General features: G+C 32.1%; 2 protein-coding genes across 2 annotated transcripts; one reads left to right on the top strand and one right to left on the bottom strand.

The window, feature by feature from the left end:
- Window positions 1-3,344: 3,344 nt before the first annotated feature.
- LOC130800954 (jasmonate-induced oxygenase 4-like) lies at window positions 3,345-6,260 on the bottom strand. The gene is made up of 3 exons (XM_057664699.1): window positions 6,181-6,260; window positions 4,741-4,817; window positions 3,345-3,613 (listed from the first exon to the last, which is right to left on the bottom strand). The coding sequence occupies exons 1-3, from the start codon at window positions 6,258-6,260 to the stop codon at window positions 3,345-3,347; spliced, it is 426 nt and encodes a 141-aa protein (XP_057520682.1).
- A 5,330-nt stretch (window positions 6,261-11,590) lies between these two features.
- On the top strand, window positions 11,591-19,404 carry LOC130800953 (histone-lysine N-methyltransferase CLF-like). Its single transcript, XM_057664697.1, has 9 exons — window positions 11,591-11,696; window positions 14,163-14,260; window positions 14,373-15,001; window positions 15,559-15,694; window positions 15,789-16,009; window positions 16,675-16,806; window positions 18,067-18,157; window positions 19,171-19,218; window positions 19,294-19,404. Exons 1-9 carry the CDS (start codon window positions 11,591-11,593, stop codon window positions 19,402-19,404), a joined length of 1,572 nt encoding a protein of 523 aa, XP_057520680.1.
- Window positions 19,405-20,374: the final 970 nt, after the last annotated feature.

Genomic DNA, 20,374 nt, shown 5'->3' with positions numbered 1-20,374 from the left:
TTTATTGAATAAAGTGCATAAAACAAATGAGATGCTAATAGTAAATTGGAGGGACTAGGGAGTATATATATTTATGTAAATTTATTTCATCGAGACGAATCATATAACAGACGAATCAAACAACATCTCACTTGACTATTTTTTTAATTTATATATTAAAAACTAATCACATATTAAGAGTAACAAATGAATTGTACAATATTTCTAAGTGATTTTGAAACAGAGAAAGTAACAATTTCCACTGTTTTTTGATGACTACATACAATAGACTCTTTTGGCATTAAATATTCTCAAGTATTATAACAAAAAATTATAATAAGTTGATTTTATAAAAATATATATTAGAAAGAATTAAATAAAATTTCAGTTGACTATTTTTTTTATACATTGAAAAAAAATTGTAAAATAAAATTAAGCAATATATAAATTAATTATCGACATCCTTCAAGGGGCAACAACTTGGTAAAAAGAAATGTCCCATTTGCTTTTTGGACATTATTCATCTCTTACTCTTAATTTGTATTTTATTATTAATCTATAAGTTAAAACATAGTCAAGTGGGATCTTGTTTGATTCATCTCAATACAAGGATTATTTATATCAACTTTTCATAATTTTTAATTACGCACAATTAGAAATATTAAGAATTGAATAAGCGCATTGGATAGAGTGTATAAAATAAATAAAACATTAAGGGGTGTTTGGTATGAACTTTTTAATACTGAGTAAGGGATTCAATTACCATTACTCCACATATTTGTTTGGTATGATATTAGGTTAACCCAATCCTTTTCTTGAGGGTAATGGATACCCTTACTGTGTTACTATCCATTTATGTCAAGTAACAAATTTCTTTTCTATGATCAATTAAGTGTTTTTCTTATATTTTCATATCAAACAACATATAACTACAACCCATACCCTTACGCTTACTCCTCTTTATCATTTTCTTTTCCATTACATTTTATATTCCCATACCAAACACCCCCTAATATTGAATTGAAAGAAATATTAAAATATGGATCTACAATCACCAACTTGAAAAACGAAATTTAAAAATAGATAATTAGTGCCCAAAAGTTGCCACTCATCTTTTTGTCTGTTTCAGTAACTTTAACCCATTTTTATTTCAACTAGTCTTTTGAGAGACCGTCTCTTTGAGAGATGTCTATTATGCCCAGCCCATTAAAACTTAATATCTACTTACATTATTCTTAATGCCTACTTATATTATTCTTAATGCCTACTTATTGTATTCTTAATACCTATTCACAGTCTCTTAAATGCCTACTTACATCATTTTTAATGCCTACTTACAATATTTAAAAAATTATATATTGGGCCGACCCGATTAGAGATGGTCTCTCACAAGAATTTGTGTTTTTATTTTTAGTTATGACTAATTTTTTTTATCTCGCATTTTACCACTTTTTCCTATAAAATATTATTTTATTTTATTTTTTTAGTATTTAAATACTATCGCATATTTAGAGGCGTTCAACGGATCGGATCAAAATATTAACGGACCGGGCCATCGGTTTGAACCCGACCCCTTAAGACTTTTTTTAATCTTACGCTTGAAATTAGATATCTATAGCACAAATTTGATAGTAATGACTAATGAGCAGAGTATTTGAAATTAGAAAGCAAAAAACAGTAGCGCGTAAAAGCATTCTACATGTGCCTCCGGAATAACTAACACAAAAGTATTAATTAACGCCATTTTGGTTTAGGCGTTGTTTATGTTTTTATTCTGTCAACTTGTGTACATGATTATATGAGATTGTCTTATTAAAATAAAAAATTAAGAGTATATTTAATGATAATAGAGTATTTTATAATCTCTATTAGTTAAAAGTTAAAACGTGAAAATTAACATTCATTAATTTTGTATTCATGTCTAGTTTCATACTCCATTTAAATTTATTATTTCTATTTTGTTTTATTATCATATTTGGTGAGTAATTTGCCTATATAAAAGTAAAGTCATTGATGCACTAATCGGATACTTAAAGCTGTAACTCTACATAACTAAAAATTATACAAAATAAATATTAATAAATCGTATGTTTTAGACGAATCAATAAAATTCTATTTAACTATATTTTAGCGTATGGATTGAAAATAAAATACACATTAAGGGGTGTTTGGTATGAACTCTTTAATACCAAGTAAAGGATTTAATTATGAATTATCATTACTCCACATTTTTTGTTTGGTATAATATTAGGTTAACCTAATCCCTTTCTTGAGGGTAATGCATACCTTATTTTGTTACCTATAATTTATGTCAAGTAACAAATTCTCATACTATGATCAAGTAAATGTTTCCTTATATTTTTACGCCAAATAACATATAACTACAATCCATACTCTTACCTTTACTCGTCTTTATCATTTCTCTTTCCATTACATTATATATTCCAATATCAAATACCCCTAACGGCCCGTTTGGTTGATGGTGATGAAGTAATGGGAATGAAATGTTGTAATAGCAATAGTAATGAAGGAATGAATATTAGAATAGGTAATGAAGATTCTTTTGTTTGGTGTGCATGACTAAAGAATGGTAATGGAAGATAATATTCCATTGATTGCATTTGGTTGTTATTAATAAAAAATGGTAATGACTCTTAGTTTCATTATTGTATATTTGTATCTAAAAACATTATTGTATCTAAATTAGTCTATCTAATGATTCTTTTTTAATAATAATATTTTTTTGGATAAATACATACATTACCTTTTTTTCTTCATTATTTTTTTTCTTCAACTCGAAACAACATTACCTTATTTTATTACCACAGTAATACTTCATTACCACTACAGCCTAATACCAGGTTGTTTGATGGTAATAAAAATGGCCCTTTTTGGTAATTTCATTACCTTATTTTATTACCATCCATTACCATTGAAGGCATCCAAACAACCAAATTTTTTATTACTTAATTTTATTACCATCACCGCCCTCTAATACCATGTACCAAACGGGCCGTAAGAGTGATTGATGAATAATGTCCAAAAAACAAATAGAACATTTAAAAAGAAACGAAATGAATATATTTTAAATCTAGTATGTGGCAATTGAAATAAGGTAAATTTAATTAGTCTAAGTCCAGTGTGTTTAAACCCTTAGCTACGCGTACAATACATGTGTGTTTGCGATAATACCCAAATGGACGATTTCCTTTAGAGAAACTTATAATCATAACATTTTCATCACATTTAGAAGAAAAAAAAAACACTCCACATCAAAGTACAACATTTAGAAGAAGGGATAGTTTGAGTAAAGAAAGTTGATGATGCAGACAAAAAGTATGAAGAAATTAAGAATACAAATTAAACTAGATTTTGAGAACATCAATGACCCTTTTGCCTGTAGGGTATGTCTCAAAGAAGAGGTTTCTGTATGTTTGAGTGAACACTCTTTTATACAACTGTGGTTCATTGTTGCATATCAGTTCATTGACAGGTCCCACTTCACCATCTGGGTTTGGAAAATAAAATGCTGCCACTGTAAACCTTTCCTTCTTTGAATTTGGAATCACCCTGTGTATTACACTCTTGAATATCCCATTACTCATCAACTGCATTTTAAAGCCATCATTTAAGACTACAATCAGGTTAAGAACTCATCATAGACTAGATATACATATATTATTTACATGGAGTATAGATGTGTATGTGTTTAGACCCAGAGTCGACCCTAATTTGAGGGTCTCACTCTTTTTTTGGATCCTATAAATCTAGGATATGAGTCCTAAATTTTCAACTTCAAAGGATTTGAGTTTGGATTTGGGTCCTACAAAAAATAAGGTGTAAATCTCAGTTTGCTAGACCCTATTCGAAGCCTACTCATACCCCTTCTTACTAATTTTGAGACTTTGATAAATCAGCTTAAGCTTAAGAAAATATCTGAAGCTTTAAATATAATGCTATATAGTCGATCAACTCTAGATAAGGGTGAAAATTGAAAATATGATGAAGAAATTGCTAATATAACAAGTTGATTATCTTTTGTATTAAATTCTCAAATAAATAACCTTATTAGTCCGATGTATTGATTGCTCTATATTTATTTTTAACTATGACTTACGTTTCATTCTTAATTTTTATCTCCACGTACATTTAATTTATCTTTCTGGTCATCCACAAACATTTTCCACTTTCTCATATATATATATATATATATATATATATATATATATATATATATATATATACCGTTTTAATTTATAACACTTTTACACAATTTCTTTGATTTTTACCGAATTTATAATTGAGTTATTTCTTTGAAATAAAGGAATATAATTTCATATGGTTTACTTTATGATTTTTTTTTTCAATTTTGTTGCTCAAATATCCATTAAAAGTTTTGGTAAATCACTCTTAACCCAATGCCAAAAAACAACTTATAACTAACAATATTTTTTAACAAACGTCTTTCATAACAATTAAATTAACAACAGATAAACTTAAAAGTATTCAAAATAGACCTAATAATCCGAAATTTACTAGACCTTATAACCGAACCCGATTTGTAAAATGATTTACCATGATGTGAAAAACAATAGGGACGCAAAAACCGATTTTAACCGACCCGAAATACCTAATCCGAAATCAACCCAATGACCCGATTGAACACCTCACAACTCGGTCAATAACTCAAGTCAAAAATCATTCTTCAATCAGATCGTTGATCTTAAAAAGCATGCATGGTAGGAGTGATGAATGATTTACCTCTCCAAAAAATCATCAAGATTAACAAAAAGTGCACCAGGGATGACAGGAACCTTGAACCATTGATCATCTTTATTCTGTAAGAGATTTGTGAAATAAAATTTTGTAGCGTGAATATATGTAGATGAATTGCAAATGTTAATAGTGGTATATTTATACTCGTTTTTTTAGATTTCTCATTTATTTTTTTGGGTTGCTTTATTGTTGTTTTTATAAGGAATTTTTTTATTTATATTATATATTATATTTTAATTATGCTTATGATTTTTATATATTTTCCTCTAATTTTATTTTAATATTTTAAATTTGGTTATGATTTCCATGTGTTTGACCTAACTTTATTAAAATATGTTTTAATAATTGTCATTTTCTTTTTTTTTTCATTAATTTTATTTTAATATTTTTTAAAGTTCATAAAATTTATTATAAAATAATATATCTATCATCCATCTCATTTAAAAAAAAATATCTATTATCTAAAATTTCAATTTTTCTTAATTTATATTTATTTGTGACATTACAGAATTGAGTCGACAATTGCAATGTCACAAATAAACATATTTAACAAAAACAAACTGGCAAAATGAAGTAGATATTGTTTTTCAAATTAAACAAAATAAATATAGCAAATTCTCAAAAAGTCTAGCTACATATATAAGTATTTATAAGTCTGATTAATATGTATCATTTTACAGCAATAAAATAAAAAACATACTTAAAAGTTAAACTAATTTTTATTTGTATCTTTTATCTCTATTCATCTTTTCACCTTAATTTGTGAGTGTATTTTAATCATTTTGACATTTAATAAGTGTTTCAAAAATGGAAACATTTCTCCTTCCATTGATGCTTCTTCCAAGCTTTGGGATGATAGTAACTGTTCATAGTTGAAACTTGGAATTAGACTTTAAGATGAGATTGGAATTAAAGTTTTAAAAATAAATATATTATGTCTTTGGTTGAAGAATGATAAAAATAGATAAAAATTTAGAAAAAAATTTGATTATATATATAAAGTTGTCCTTAGTATATCTCTTTTACTTTTTAGTTTTTTTAATTTATTAATGGCAAAAATATATTTTTATAAATAAATGAAGTGTCAACTTAAATTACCATTCTCTCTCAATAGTTTGCATTTGATCCATATTATTCCTTTGACCTATATTACTTTCTATGATTACCTTTGGAATTTGTCAGAGGTTTAGAATTGTGGAGGAGAGAAGCAAGAGATGTTTTGTGATTGTAAAGTAAGAATGTCTGGTTGGTGAGAGAAATAAGGAACAAGATTCTTTAACAAGAAAGTAAGAAATTAATTTAGGATTACTAAATGCAGTTTTAACTTTTAAGCATGTTCCTTTTCCTATTACCAGGGTTTAGAGTAGCTGTTATAGCATCTGGTCGTTTCATGTTGTTTTTCACCGTTATTTAGTTAGCACTTACCGGCAGGGTATTTTCCTTTCATCAGTGACCTTTATTTGTAATGTTTTCTTACGCTGCCTTATTTGTATGATGCCTATCATCACCTTTCTGAATAAGAAATAACTTCCAAGCTATTATCTTTAGATATTGCTTTTTTGCGGTGACTGTAGCTTTTATATTTTCTTATGCCTGCTGTGACACTATATTTGCTGTTATTGTACAGGTTCTACTTGGTAGGTCTGATGTTTCTGGGTGGGGAGCTTTTCTTAAGGTGACATTTTTTACAGTTAACTTGAATTCATTTTCTTTTAGGTGGCACATATAAATTTTCTACTTGTTTTTCCAGAATGGTGTTGGAAAACATGAATACCTCGGAGAGTACACTGGGGAGTTAATCTCACATCGGGAAGCTGACAAACATGGCAAGATATATGATCGTGAAAATTCTTCTAATTGATTTGTTGATGTTATTTATTTTTTTTCTAATTGATGAGGTTATAAATCATGGGATGGCGAGCTCATTGTTGGAAAAGTTGCTGAATGCTTCGAAGCAATTTTTTGCACTTCCTCTGAAGAAAGACTAAAATGTTGCCCATCATCAACAAAAGAAATTGAAAACTACTTCAATGGATATGCAAATTACTCTCTTATTGTTGGGGATAACAAGTCTTTGACGTGGAATGATCGACTACTTGTTGCAGGTTATGTCTATTAAAAGGCGATGTGGGATAGCATGTATGAAACATTTCAATTCATGGGTGAATTGCAACACATCCGATCCCACATCCTAAAATGAAAGATGGGAAGCTCCTACTTTCTTATAAATAGTCTCATGTGAATTCCAATGGTTTTGCTTAAGTGTTCCCATTGGCTATCTTCTTACTTTAGAAGGTTGGGCTATATGGGCATAGTATAGAATAGTGTGTAGGCAGGTTTGGGTTTTTAGGGTCGGGTGAGGGGTTAGGATTAGGATAGAAGGCTTTAGAGCCATAAGGGAGGGGGACTAACTTAGGGTAGGATAGGATAGGGTAGGGGCTTAGAATAGAAGGTGTTTAGGTTAGGATAGTGCCTAGGGGAAGGTTAGGGTAGGATAGGATAGAGTCTTAAGGTAGGGTATGATAGGATAGGGGCTTGGAATAGGGTAGGGGTTTAGGGTAGGGTAGGATAGGATAGGGGTTTAGGTTAGGGTAGGATAGAATAGGGGTTTAGGGTAGGGTAGGATAGAATAGGAGTTTAGGGTAGGGTAGGATAGAATAGGGGTTTAAGGTGGGGTAGGATAGGGTAGGGGTTTAGGGTAGGATAAAATAGGGGTTTAGGGTGGGGTAGGATAGGGTAGGTTGTTTAGGGTGAGTAGGATAGGGTAGGGGTAGGATAGGGTAGGGGTTTAGGATGGGGTAGGATAGGGTAGGGGTTTAGGGTAGGATAGGGTAGGGGTTTAGGCTAGGGTAGGATAGAATAGGGGTTTAGGGTAGGGTAGGATAGGATAGGGGTTTAGGGTAGGATAGGATAGGGGTTTAGGGTGGGGTAGGATAGGGGTAATTGTAGGTTAGTGGGGTAGGATAGTAAAAATGTTACACACATGAATTGTGTTGGTCTAAATTGATGGTTTTGAAATTTTCTCGAGTTTTTGTTTCTTATGGTCTTTAATGTGATATTATATTTTATCGATCATTTCACTAAAATTTTTTCGTTATTTTCCCCTTCCTATAACATTAAATTCTTGAAATACTTTATATTTTGGAGTATCAAAACATGAGAAGTTGTGATAATTCTATGGAGTGAGCAAGGCAGAATGTAAACAACATCATAAGCTTGAGTGAGCAATCAAGTCGCTCAGGGGTGCCGAGCAAGCATATAAATCTCAATTCTTTCTAGAGACGTTTAAAACTGAATCCAACTTAACTCGACTTTAAAGTGAATTTAAAATAATATAAAAATCAATGTGAATACAAGAACCGATTTTAAAATAATTCAAATTGATCCAAAGATATATCTTCCTTAATATGTGTGAAAAACTCAAAGTGGAAGATTAAAAAAGAACGGAGAGAGTATCTAACTATTGTCTAACAAAATCAAAATGAGGGATTAATTCTTGTGGTAATTATTGATTAGGTGATAAATCATGGGATGACAAGTTCATTCTTGGATGAATTGCTAAATGTTTCCAAGCAATTTTTTGGGCTTCCTTTAGATGAGAAACTGAAATATTGCCCAATTCCATCGAAGGACATTACCAAATACTTCAATGGGTATGCAAATTCCTCCCTTATTGCAGGAGATGAAAAATCTTTGAACTGGAATGATAGATTATTTCTCATAGCTCATCCTCACAAATATCGTAAACTCCAATTTTGGCCTCAAAAACCACACAACTTCAGGTATATATATGACTTGCATAACTTTCTTGGTGTGTATTGTTGGGTTGTTTTTACAAATTAAAGATGATTTGCATATTTTATAGGTCATTGGAGATTTTTCTCCCACTGTTCTCATATATGGATTTGATATGGTATCTATTTGGCTTATGAAGTGTGAGCATTATCTTGTGTTTTCCGATTATATATGCTGACGTTCAAAATAAGTCAAGTCTAAACTTAAATATAATGTCAAAACTTAAATATAATGTCAGAGCCGAAGTTCGATTAAAAATTACATGATAGCTAGGTCCAAAAAGGATGATATTCTTAACCTAATTATTAATTACTTCCACGTAGGAATTTAACACGGTTTGCATGCGAGGAGGTTTTTATGGTATAAAACCTTATATTTTCTTAATCTACTAATCATTACACCTATATAGTTCCTCCGTTCCTTAAAGTTATCGTTTTTAATTGTTATTTTGCGTTGTTTTTATTATTATTGTTCATATGAGTAATCTATCTAATTATATCGTAAATTTTGGACAAAAATAATTTTACAAAAAATTAATATAAAAATATAATAAGAAATTACGGAAAGATAAAAATCTATCTATTTAATTGTTGACTTAAAATTTACTAGATTGAATTTATTTTTAAAGAATGAGTGAAATTAAAGTTATTATTGTACGTTTTCAAGTACTGAAGGCTAAACATAATTTATTTTTGTAAAGTAATACAATAGAGGTGTATCCAATGTCATTCAATAATGCCAACTGACAATATTTTACTTATATATAAAATGGTATACTTAAAAGATATTACAATATGCATGTGTTGGTTAAAATTTGTTATGTCAAATGCTGACCTAAGCTCAAACCTCTTTAAGTATAATTTTTTAATTATTATGAACATCATTTGATTTTATTTTAGTGTTAGCCCCAAAATATAGAGATTTATACTAATGTAATGTTATTGTCTAAAAATGAAATACTGGTAATCAATTATTGATGCAGAGAATTGGTAAAGGAATATAGTTTGAAGCTAAAAATGATGTTTGATGTTCTCTTAAAAGCGATGGCGAAGTCTATACGATTAGATGAAAATAGCTTCTTAAATCAAATGGATGGAGAAGTTATCGCAAAAGATTTGCAATGTATCCTCGCTGTTCATCTCCTGATCGTGTTTACGACATTCATTCACATACTGATGGATCAACTATTACAGCACTTTTACCTGATCGTGTTTAGGGTAGGTTAGGATAGGGGTTTAGGGTAGGTTAGGATAGGGGTTTAGGGTAGGGTAGGGTAGGATAGCTTCTTAATTGTGAATTGCAATTCTCAGGAAAGTAGAGATTTTACTTCTTTTTTTTACCAGTCATCCTTTATGGCTTAAAGTGCTTAGTCTTCAATGTATGACTGGATGAATGCTTTTTTCTTTATAAGTTTAGCCTATCTACATGACATCAATCGGATAAATGGAAGTTTTATGTTGCTCATCAGCCTTGTGGGAAGATCAGTCCACTATGCTCAGTACATAATCATCCACTAAAGTTTAAGGCCTGTCCTTAATTTAATGTCAAACATGTCTTCATTTTTGGCTTTCCTACATGGAAGTGTGTATTTTTGACTAGTGGAGAGAAAGATCAATATGAATGCTTATTGTGCAGAGAAATTCTTGCTCCATATGGTTGTGGGATGGACAATAGAGAGATTATATCTGTAATTTTTGACTTGTGGGGTTATCTCTCAGTTTAATTACCGAATTCATAAGCGGAGCCAGGGGTGCGGGGGTCGTCCACAGACCCTCTCATATTTTGAATTTCCCTTTTATGATAATGGGTATAAGGAACTTTCAGAATTTTGGCCCCTCGAACAACTATAGTTTAGTCCTTTTGTCCACCCTTACCTTAAGTTTTGGCTTCGCCACTGTTACTGATGCATTCCGCCTTTGTTTTGTATCTAGTCTTCATTTTGTATTCACTGGTATGCCAAAATTAATTGATACTTCCATGTGGTGGCAGGTTATTATGGTTGCTGGTGATCACCGAGTGGGCATATTTGCGAAGGAACGAATAAATGGTGGGGAAGAACTGTTCTACGACTACCGTTATGAGCCTGATCGAGCTCCAGCATGGGCTCGGAAACCTGAGGATGCTGTATCCAAAAAAGATGCCGCAGGACCTTCCAGCGGCCGTGCAAAGAAACTAGCTTAATTCCATCAGTTATGATTTGATTCAAAGAATTCATTTTGTCATTCTTTACAGGTCGAGCATATAATTTATATCGCCAGATAAAATCCTAACTACTGACGACCCTGTGAAGGGGAAAATTTTGAATTCATTTCAAATTCTAACTCAATTGTATTTATGCACATTGCGAAAAGGATGCTGAGTTCGCCTATTTATTTGAATATGTGATTCTTATTGAATCAAGTGAAACATATAGTGATTTACTGTATAGTTATGTATTGTTTGTTATATTATAGTATAAATGCATCTCATTTTTTTCCTGTGTCAATGGCTACTCTGTCAATTTATTGAGTTTTTAATGGCTTTTCTAATTCCACGTGTGAAGCAAGTGTTATTTGTTCTCTTGTTTTTAGGTTACAAAGAAAAATGGCAAATTTTAAAATTTTCATAGATTCGAGAATCTTCAATGGCTCTTTGATAATCTGTAAGAGATTTGTGAAATAAAATTTTGTAGCGTGAATATATGTAGATGAATTGCAAATGTTAATAATGGTATATTTATACTCCTTTTTTTAGATTTCTCATTTATTATTTTGGGTTGCTTTATTGTTGTTTTTATAAGGAATTTTTTTATTTATATTATATATTATATTTTAATTAAATATTTTAAAGGCCATCTGATACCATGACAAATTTAGGGTTTTTCCTAAGTCTTTCATATATTCAGGAAGAGTATACATGAACAATCAATTAATTGGGCCAAACTTAAACAAAGCCCATAATGCAAATTAAATTTAAATAAATGTAAACTGTTCAACATTTAAACTTGTTCTTTAAACCATTTTATTTAAAAGATTTTGGAATTAAATGAAAACTCTAAAAGATGCAGAGTATCATATCAAAGGATGAAGAAAAGGGACGATCACAGTCGTCACGTGAAAGACCTATACGAAATCGTGTAAAAGGCGGCTATCACGTGAAATCAAAAGGTATAATCGGATAATTATCATTAAGATTCAAATTCAAGAATAAAAACAATGATCAGAATTGAGATGATGTTGATCAGGTGAGTCTGATCGCTACTTTGATCTTATAATCAAATATTATAATAAATTGTGGTCTTAGACTTCTACAACACAAGATCCGCATAAAATTATGGAGAGTGACTGCACACCAAATGATTAAGTTTCATTCTAAAACAAATTGTTAATAAGAGGAATAGCTCATCAATATGTTAGTCAACCTCATTTTAATTATTTGATCTAAAATCACATACTCTCCTCATTTCAATAACTTTGTCTTATTTTATTTGGGCATAAAGTTAAAAAAAGTAGTGCTTCATATAAAATTTTACTTATTTTACTAAATTGTTAATAAAGAACAAAGTAAAGAAGGGTAATATTGTAAAAAAGACCTAATAAATAAGAAAATAAAACAAAACAAGTGGGATGGACAAATAAGAAAATGGACAAAGTCAATGAAGTGGACGGAGTTTTGATTTATTTTTCTAACAATTTATGGACATATTTAGTTGCAAAAAAAATCCCTGCTTTAATAAGTCTAGATCATTCATCATTTATTTTGATGTAATTGATAAGATATGCATGCATTTAGCACAAGTAATGCAATGCTAGCTGATCAGTTCTATATATATATATACATGTAATATGATGCAACATTGCAACCTAATTAAGGGAGCATCAATAATATTACTTGTTTCATATTAATAATCAATTTCAATCTTAAATTTTGTTGTAACATATGTATTTTCTTAGTATTTTAAAATTTTAAAATTTATCATAAAATAAATTAAATATTACTCCCTCCGATCTTATGAATTAGTCCCATTTGCTTGGGCACGGATATTAAGGATTGTGTGGGGTCCATTAAAAAGGGTAAATAGTAAAGGGTAAGTAGTGAAGGATAAGTAGTGAAGGGTAGTTGGGTAAGTAAGGTATATGGGGGTATATTCGTAATTACTTGTGTGAACTAAGGGTATTTAAGTAAAAAAGGATTGCAAAAATAGAAATGGGATTAATTCAAAGGTTTTGCCAAATAAGAAAATGAGACTAATTCATAAAAATCGGAGGGAGTATTAATTAAAATTTATTTAAAAAGATAATAAGTAATTTTGACAACCGTTAATACATTACCTTTACACAATTTTATTATAAACCAAATCAAACTCCCTTGTTTCATCATTTCATCATTTCAAATCAAAAAAAAAAAAACAAAAAAAAAAAGACTCCCTTTGTTTCATTAGAAAATTCAAGTGATATCATCTACACAATGTTGCAGGTTATGTCTATTAAAAGGCGATGTGGGATATCATGTTGCAGGATAGGATAGGGGTTTAGGCTAGGGTAGGATAGAATAAGGGTTTAGGGTAGGATAGGATAGGGGTTTAGGGTAGGGTAGGATAGAATAGGGGTTTAGGGTGGGGTAGGATAGGGTAGGGGTTTAGGGTGGGGTAGGATAGGATAGGGGTTTAGGGTAGGATAGGATAGGATAGGGGTTTAGGATAGGGTAGGATAGGGGTAGTTGTAGGTTAGTGGGGTAGGATAGTAAAAATGTTACACACATGAATTGTGTTGGTCTAAATTAATGGTTTTGAAATTTTCTCGAGTTTTTGTGTTAATTCTTATGGTCTTCAATGTGATATTATATTTTATCGATCATTTCACTAAAATTTTTTCGTTATTTTCCCCTTCCCATAAAATTAAATTCTTGAAATACTTTATATTTTGGAGTATCAAAACATGAGAAGTTGTGATAATTCTATGGAGTGAGCAAGGCGTAAACAACATCATAAACTTGAGTGAGCAATCAAGTCGCTCAGGGGTGCCGAGCAAGCATATAAATCTCAATTCTTTCTAGAGATGTTTAAAATTGAATCCAACTTAACTCGACTTTAAAGTGAATTTAAAATAATGTAAAAATCAATGTGAATACAAGAACCGATTTTAAAATAATTCAAATTGATCCAATGATGCAAATAAACACCCTCCTTTCTTCATTTATTTCATTAGTTGAGCTCCCTATCAACAATTTTAACAAATTCTCAAATGTTCCTTCACCTAATTTATTGACATTGTTTGTTTACTTAACCTTGAAAATATCCTTAGTTTAACATTTTTTGATGTATATAGTCCTTATATATTTTTCAATGACTTTATATAAATATAAAATTAGGTATTAAATAAGTTGATAACTTCTTAATGTGGCGGCCGACTCATGAGTCATGACTTTTGTGTTATGGAAAATGATTATCATTCACTCTGTCTATATTGGTGCTTTTGACTATTTATTTAACTTAGATTCGACTCAAACTTTTCTTAAACTTAATTTATGATCCAACCATGTTAAAAAAAAGGTAAAATATAAATGATTAAATACAATCCATCTATAAGTCATTAGGTACACTTTTAAAATCCTAAACCCATTAAAATCGATAGGTTTGAATTCAAATATGAAGTATAAGACTTTGGTTGTGGATTTGAACTTGAGTCTGAGTTTGAGTCACACGGTTTACACCAGACCAGAATTTATTATGGTTTTTCGGTCCGGTCTGGTCTAAAATTTTTAAAACCTAGATCGGATCGGAAACTGTAATTTAAAAAAAACATATTAGGCCATTTAGACCGTAGACTAAACCAAATACTTAGATACTTAAACCAAGGAAGAAGTCTACTGGATCCGCAAACAAGCGAAAGGGGAAATCTACTCAAAGTGAAAGTGCCTCGTCAAATGCTAGAAATGCATCCGATAGTAGTGATTCGGATGAGAAACTTTCTCAAGATAACACCAGCATTGGCCAGAATAAGAGCAAGTCTGGCGGGAAATCGGGTGCTCGGAAAAGTAGGAACAAGCGTGCTGCTGAAAAAATACTTGTTGCTATTCAGAAGAGGCATAAGAAAATGTTGGCTCAAGATGCTGATTCAGCTAGCGCTGGACCTACTTTGTCCAGAGATATCAAACTTCGTTCCCGGACACGGAAAGAAGATGAATTTGCAAGTTCATCTCCACATAAGAAAGGGAATTTGAGTACTAATGAAAGGTCAAAGAAAGGTTCCCTTGCCTTGTGCAGTTCCAAATCCATAAATTGTGGGGGTTCTAGTGATCCTCTAATTATGGCATCAAACAGTCAGTCTACTGGTATTTTGGATTATGTGTCAAGGAAAGAGGAACTTGTAGATGAAAGCCCAGGGAAACGGGAACTAAATAATGATAAATCTTGGAAGGCTCTTGAAAAAGCTCTTTATGAAAAGGGTTTAGAGATATTTGGCAAGAACAGGTAATTCTTATCTTCTGTTTTGTATATTTCTATTTTGGGGTTCTTAAGTATCAACTAGTTATGTGTTCATTGAGTTTTAAACTGCGTTTCAGGCTTTTCATTTTCAGAACTGCTTTAGTTGGGCCTAAATAGAAAAGCCATTGAGTGAATGGTTATGGTTTTCGAACTTCTAAACGTAAACTTTTAATCTGTGTGGAAAAATGAGTTCTTTTTGTAAAAATATTAATGCATGTTTATCGTCCACTAATGGAAGCTGATGCAGATACTAGGACCCAATGAACTTGGCTTTAATTTACGACTGAATACTCTTCAATTTTTAAAATTATAAAAATATATTCTTTTGTTGCCATAATGAAGCTGGGAAGGTCTTCATTTACTGGTTAAAGTCTGCTGTAACAGCAGAGAGGTAGCTTAGTCTTATTTAAGTTTCAGCTGGTAGGTTTTAAGTTTAAAAGATTGTTGTTTATTGGTTGATCTTCATTTGAGACTGCAATGGGAAGATTACCGTTATGAGATCATTGATCTTCAATGCTTATCTCGCTTTTTCCCTCGTGCAGTTGTTTGATCTCTAGAAACCTTTTAAATGGATTGAAAACATGTTCAGAGGTCTACCAGTACATGACTCTTTTGAATACTAAGCTATCCGGTCAAATTGGTGAAGATGGAACTAACCTTGACTGCTCTGAAGCTATGGTTAGTTGATGTTTTCTGTTTTTGTTACAATTGGAAGTATTTCTTGTAATATTTTATATTGTATCATTATTTTGGTGCATACTACAAATTTCAGGGCGATGAAGACAGGGGAAGATCAAGATATGTTCGGAGGAGAGGTAGAGTTCGTCGTTTGAAGTACACTTGGAAGTCTACTGGCTATCATTCAATTAGAAAAAGGATTTCAGAGAGGAAAGATCAGCCTTGTCGTCAATATAATCCTTGTGGGTGTGGGACTGCTTGTGGGAAGCAGTGTCCATGCCTTTTAAATGGCACATGCTGTGAAAAATACTGCGGGTTGGTTTCCAGCGTGCTTCATATTTTTTTTTGAGTTCATAGAAGTTTGAATTAGATCTGGTATAGGAAACTGTTCTTTCTTTCTGCCTTAAGGATACTATATAGAGTTACAAATTACTGAATTTTAAAAAATTGTTTTATATGTTCATATACATGCCAAATTTGACAACAGACCATGGAATAAAAGTGAGGCGGTTACATTACATAACAGCCGCTTTATAATGGATTTTTAGCTTACCGAACCGCAGAACCTTGTTATGTAACCTATCAGTTAAAATCATGGACTGAGGGCCATTATAAGCTTTTATTCTATACATTTGCCATTACTATCTTTTTTTTAAGTGTATTAGGTTCTAAAAGTTTTATTTTAAGCTTTAATTTTAATATATGTTGTAGAAAACTTGTTTTACTACGATAGAAGAGTTTTTTTAAAGTTAATCAGTCACGGTGCATTGTTCGCGAAAAAGTCGTAACACCGCGACGTGCTGCTTCGGCAACATCTTGATTTGTGACCGTTACTGCAATCTTGACAATGTCCACACTTATTTTATGTGCAACAGACTTATAATTCTAAACCTTTGTTTAATAAATGGAACTATTTCCCAAACTTGAATTATCATATTGATGGTTTTTTCATCAACTGTTACTTTGCTCCTTTCATATAGGTGTCCTAAGAGCTGCAAAAACAGATTCCGGGGCTGCCACTGTGCTAAAAGTCAGTGCAGAAGTCGTCAATGTCCTTGCTTTGCTGCCGATAGGGAATGTGATCCAGATGTCTGTCGTAATTGTTGGGTTAGGTAAGCATAATAAATTAAATCTACAGGTCCCTGCTGATAAAGTTGCATTAGATTTATCGTGATGAGTAGGAACAATATTGGAGTATCATGCGCAAAATCTGTGGTTTGTCATAAAATTATCTCAGCAAAATAATTTTGCTTTCTTTCACAAATCACAACTCATGAGATACTTCACTTGAAAATTTTAAAGAATAGTTTGGCTTGTTGTTTCTCAATTTTTTGTGCGATTCTTACATGTCTTGCAAATACTTGTGAATAGATGGTGAATCAACTTTTGGTAACCGATGACTTTGTATGATTTTCCCGTAGATGTTTAGCTATGTGCTAAGAAAGCTGGTTGCCCTTTTGTCTTAGACTTGGATGCCATTTGATGCATGCATTCACCACATAATTTTCTCTCTTCTTTTTTCTTCTTTATTTCTCTTCTAGGTTTTTTTGGGTGTTCTAATCAATTTATTTTATGGATTTTGGTTTCCTGTATACTTAAAGGCTAGCATTTTTTTATGTGCGAAGCAATATATGTTGTTAAGGGTCAACTGAAACAATTTCATATTTGGTCTTCCCGCTTAATTTTCCATATTTTCTTATCTGGTTTTGGGCCGCTGTATATGGCCCAAACCGCTTTCTCTCTCATCTTCCTTCCCTTATATGGTCTACTCATTCTCCTCTTTTTTCTATCTGCTAAGTCCTAACCATGGTCCCTCACTCCCTCTATCCAAATGAGACTATTTAAAAATTGAATGGAAGGAATGTAGCAAACTTGGGACAGAGGAGTAATAGAATTAAGGCCATGTACATTCAATTTCTTTTACTTTGTCTAGTGAGGAGCCATCAAGTAAAAATACTCTCTACTATTTGAATAATATTCTCATAATAATCTGAATTCTGAAGTTTAAATTATCTACTCAAAAAAGTTTTTTTTTGTTAAAAAATACCTTGGATTATTATGAAAATGTTACTCTAATAAATGTCTTGGAATTGTTATATGATTATAGAATCAATTTTATGTTTCACATGTCCTGTAAGTTACAGTGATTTACTCTAATTGTTGTGGTGGAAATGAAATTCTGCAAGTGTTGTTGACTAAAGAAATTGGCGAAGTGTACATACACATATTCTAATTGCAAAGCATGTATTAGCAAAGAATGGGAATTTACATTAACAGCAGCATTAGACCAAAAGGCACCCTAGTGCCAGGGCCTAGGATGCATTAGTTGAGTCCATGCTAACATTTATTGTCATTTTCACTTTAAATTGCAGTTGTGGTGATGGTACACTTGGTATCCCGAATCAAAGAGGTGACAATTATGGTTGTAGAAATATGAAGCTTTTGCTCAAGCAGCAGCAGCGGGTATATGAAACTTCACTTCCTACTCTTTATTAAGGCTTTTCTTTACTCGATTTACATCTTCATTAAGTTCTAATAAGTTTTTGAATTAACTTAACTAAAGCCAAGACTGAGGATAGGGTTTTTGATGGGTGAAATTATTGGAAAAGAGCTGTAAACAGAAAAGAATATATAAATTTAGAAGCAAGTGAATGGTTGAAATATTGAAAAGATGCCAGATTAGATATGGAATATTTGAAGCAAAAGGATATTAAGTTGCTCAATGTATTGTTCTTTAAACTTAGCTGTATTATATTATATGTATATGCCTTGTGATCTTAAAGTGATGGTAAATTATAAACTAAATTATCAGAAGTCATGTTCTAGACTTGTAGGACTAGCTTTTAATTTCTGGTAGCTTGAGCTTGGAGAAGTTACCTTGTCTAATAGTCTGCATTTGATCCATATTATTCCTTTGACCTATATTACTTTCTATGATTACCTTTGGAATTTGTCAGAGGTTTAGAATTGTGGAGGAGAGAAGCAAGAGATGTTTTGTGATTGTAAAGTAAGAATGTCTGGTTGGTGAGAGAAATAGGGAACAAGATTCTTTAACAAGAAAGTAAGAAATTAATTTAGGATTACTAAATGCAAGTGTGCAACAATTGGGGAAGGAAAGCGTCTTCATAATTATTTGTGGATACTGGATATCCATGGTTTCTGCCTGTTTGTAACTTTTAAGCATGTTCCTTTTCCTATTACCAGGGTTTAGAGTAGCTGTTATAGCATCTGGTCGTTTCATGTTGTTTTTCACCGTTATTTAGTTAGCACTTACCGGCAGGGTATTTTCCTTTCATCAGTGACCTTTATTTGTAATGTTTTCTTACGCTGCCTTATTTGTATGATGCCTATCATCACCTTTCTGAATAAGAAATAACTTCCAAGCTATTATCTTCAGATATTGCTTTTTTGCGGTGACTGTAGCTTTTATATTTTCTTATGCCCGCTGTGACACTATGTTTGCTGTTATTGTACAGGTTCTACTTGGTAGGTCTGATGTTTCTGGGTGGGGAGCTTTTCTTAAGGTGACATTTTTTACAGTTAACTTGAATTCATTTTCTTTTGGGTGGCACATATAAATTTTCTACTTGTTTTTCCAGAATGGTGTTGGAAAACATGAATACCTCGGAGAGTACACTGGGGAGTTAATCTCACATCGGGAAGCTGACAAACATGGCAAGATATATGATCGTGAAAATTCTTCTAATTGATTTGTTGATGTTATTTATTTTTTTTCTAATTGATGAGGTTATAAATCATGGGATGGCGAGCTCATTGTTGGAAAAGTTGCTGAATGCTTCGAAGCAATTTTTTGCACTTCCTCTGAAGAAAGACTAAAATGTTGCCCATCATCAACAAAAGAAATTGAAAACTACTTCAATGGATATGCAAATTACTCTCTTATTGCTGGGGATAACAAGTCTTTGACGTGGAATGATCGACTACTTGTTGCAGGTTATGTCTATTAAAAGGCGATGTGGGATAGCATGTATGAAACATTTCAATTCATGGGTGAATTGCAACACATCCGATCCCACATCCTAAAATGAAAGATGGGAAGCTCCTACTTTCTTATAAATAGTCTCATGTGAATTCCAATGGTTTTGCTTAAGTGTTTCCATTGGCTATCTTCTTACTTTAGAAGGTTGGGCTATATGGGCATAGTATAGAATAGTGTGTAGGCAGGTTTGGGTTTTTAGGGTCGGGTCAGGGGTTAGGATTAGGATAGAAGGCTTTAGAGCCATAAGGGAGGGGGACTAACTTAGGGTAGGATAGGATAGGGTAGGGGCTTAGAATAGAAGGTGTTTAGGTTAGGATAGTGCCTAGGGGAAGGTTAGGGTAGGATAGGATAGAGTCTTAAGGTAGGGTATGATAGGATAGGGGCTTGGGATAGGGTAGGGGTTTAGGGTAGGGTAGGATAGGATAGGGGTTTAGGCTAGGGTAGGATAAAATAGGGGTTTAGGGTAGGGTAGGATAGAATAAGAGTTTAGGGTAGGGTAGGATAGAATAGGGGTTTAAGGTGGGGTAGGATAGGGTAGGGGTTTAGGGTGGGATAAAATAGGGGTTTAGGGTAGGGGTTTAGGGTGGGTAGGGGTTTAGGGTGGGGTAGGATAGGGTAGGGATTTAGGGTAGGATAGGGTAGGGGTTTAGGCTAGGGTAGGATAGAATAGGGGTTTAGGG

Source organism: Amaranthus tricolor, chromosome 15 (assembly GCF_026212465.1).
Source record: "Amaranthus tricolor cultivar Red isolate AtriRed21 chromosome 15, ASM2621246v1, whole genome shotgun sequence".
Classification (NCBI taxonomy): Eukaryota; Viridiplantae; Streptophyta; class Magnoliopsida; order Caryophyllales; family Amaranthaceae; genus Amaranthus; species Amaranthus tricolor.
Note: the sequence above shows the minus strand (reverse complement) of the source record. Positions and strands in the feature narration are given on the sequence as shown.

Bases quoted from the DNA above. Each gene is read 5' to 3' on its own strand.
- LOC130800954 (XM_057664699.1), bottom strand. From the start codon at position 6,260: ATGATAGGCATCATACAAATAAGGCAGCGTAAGAAAACATTACAAATA. The intron at 4,818-6,180 runs GTAAGTGCTAAC...AATCTCTTACAG, and splicing joins GAAAGGAAAATACCCTGCCG to AATAAAGATGATCAATGGTT. The intron at 3,614-4,740 runs GTAAATCATTCA...ACCTGATTGTAG, and splicing joins CTTGATGATTTTTTGGAGAG to TCTTAAATGATGGCTTTAAA.
- LOC130800953 (XM_057664697.1), top strand. From the start codon at position 11,591: ATGCAGAGTATCATATCAAAGGATGAAGAAAAGGGACGATCACAGTCG. The intron at 11,697-14,162 runs GTATAATCGGAT...TAAAATCGATAG, and splicing joins CTATCACGTGAAATCAAAAG to GTTTGAATTCAAATATGAAG. The intron at 15,695-15,788 runs GTTAGTTGATGT...TACAAATTTCAG, and splicing joins TTGACTGCTCTGAAGCTATG to GGCGATGAAGACAGGGGAAG.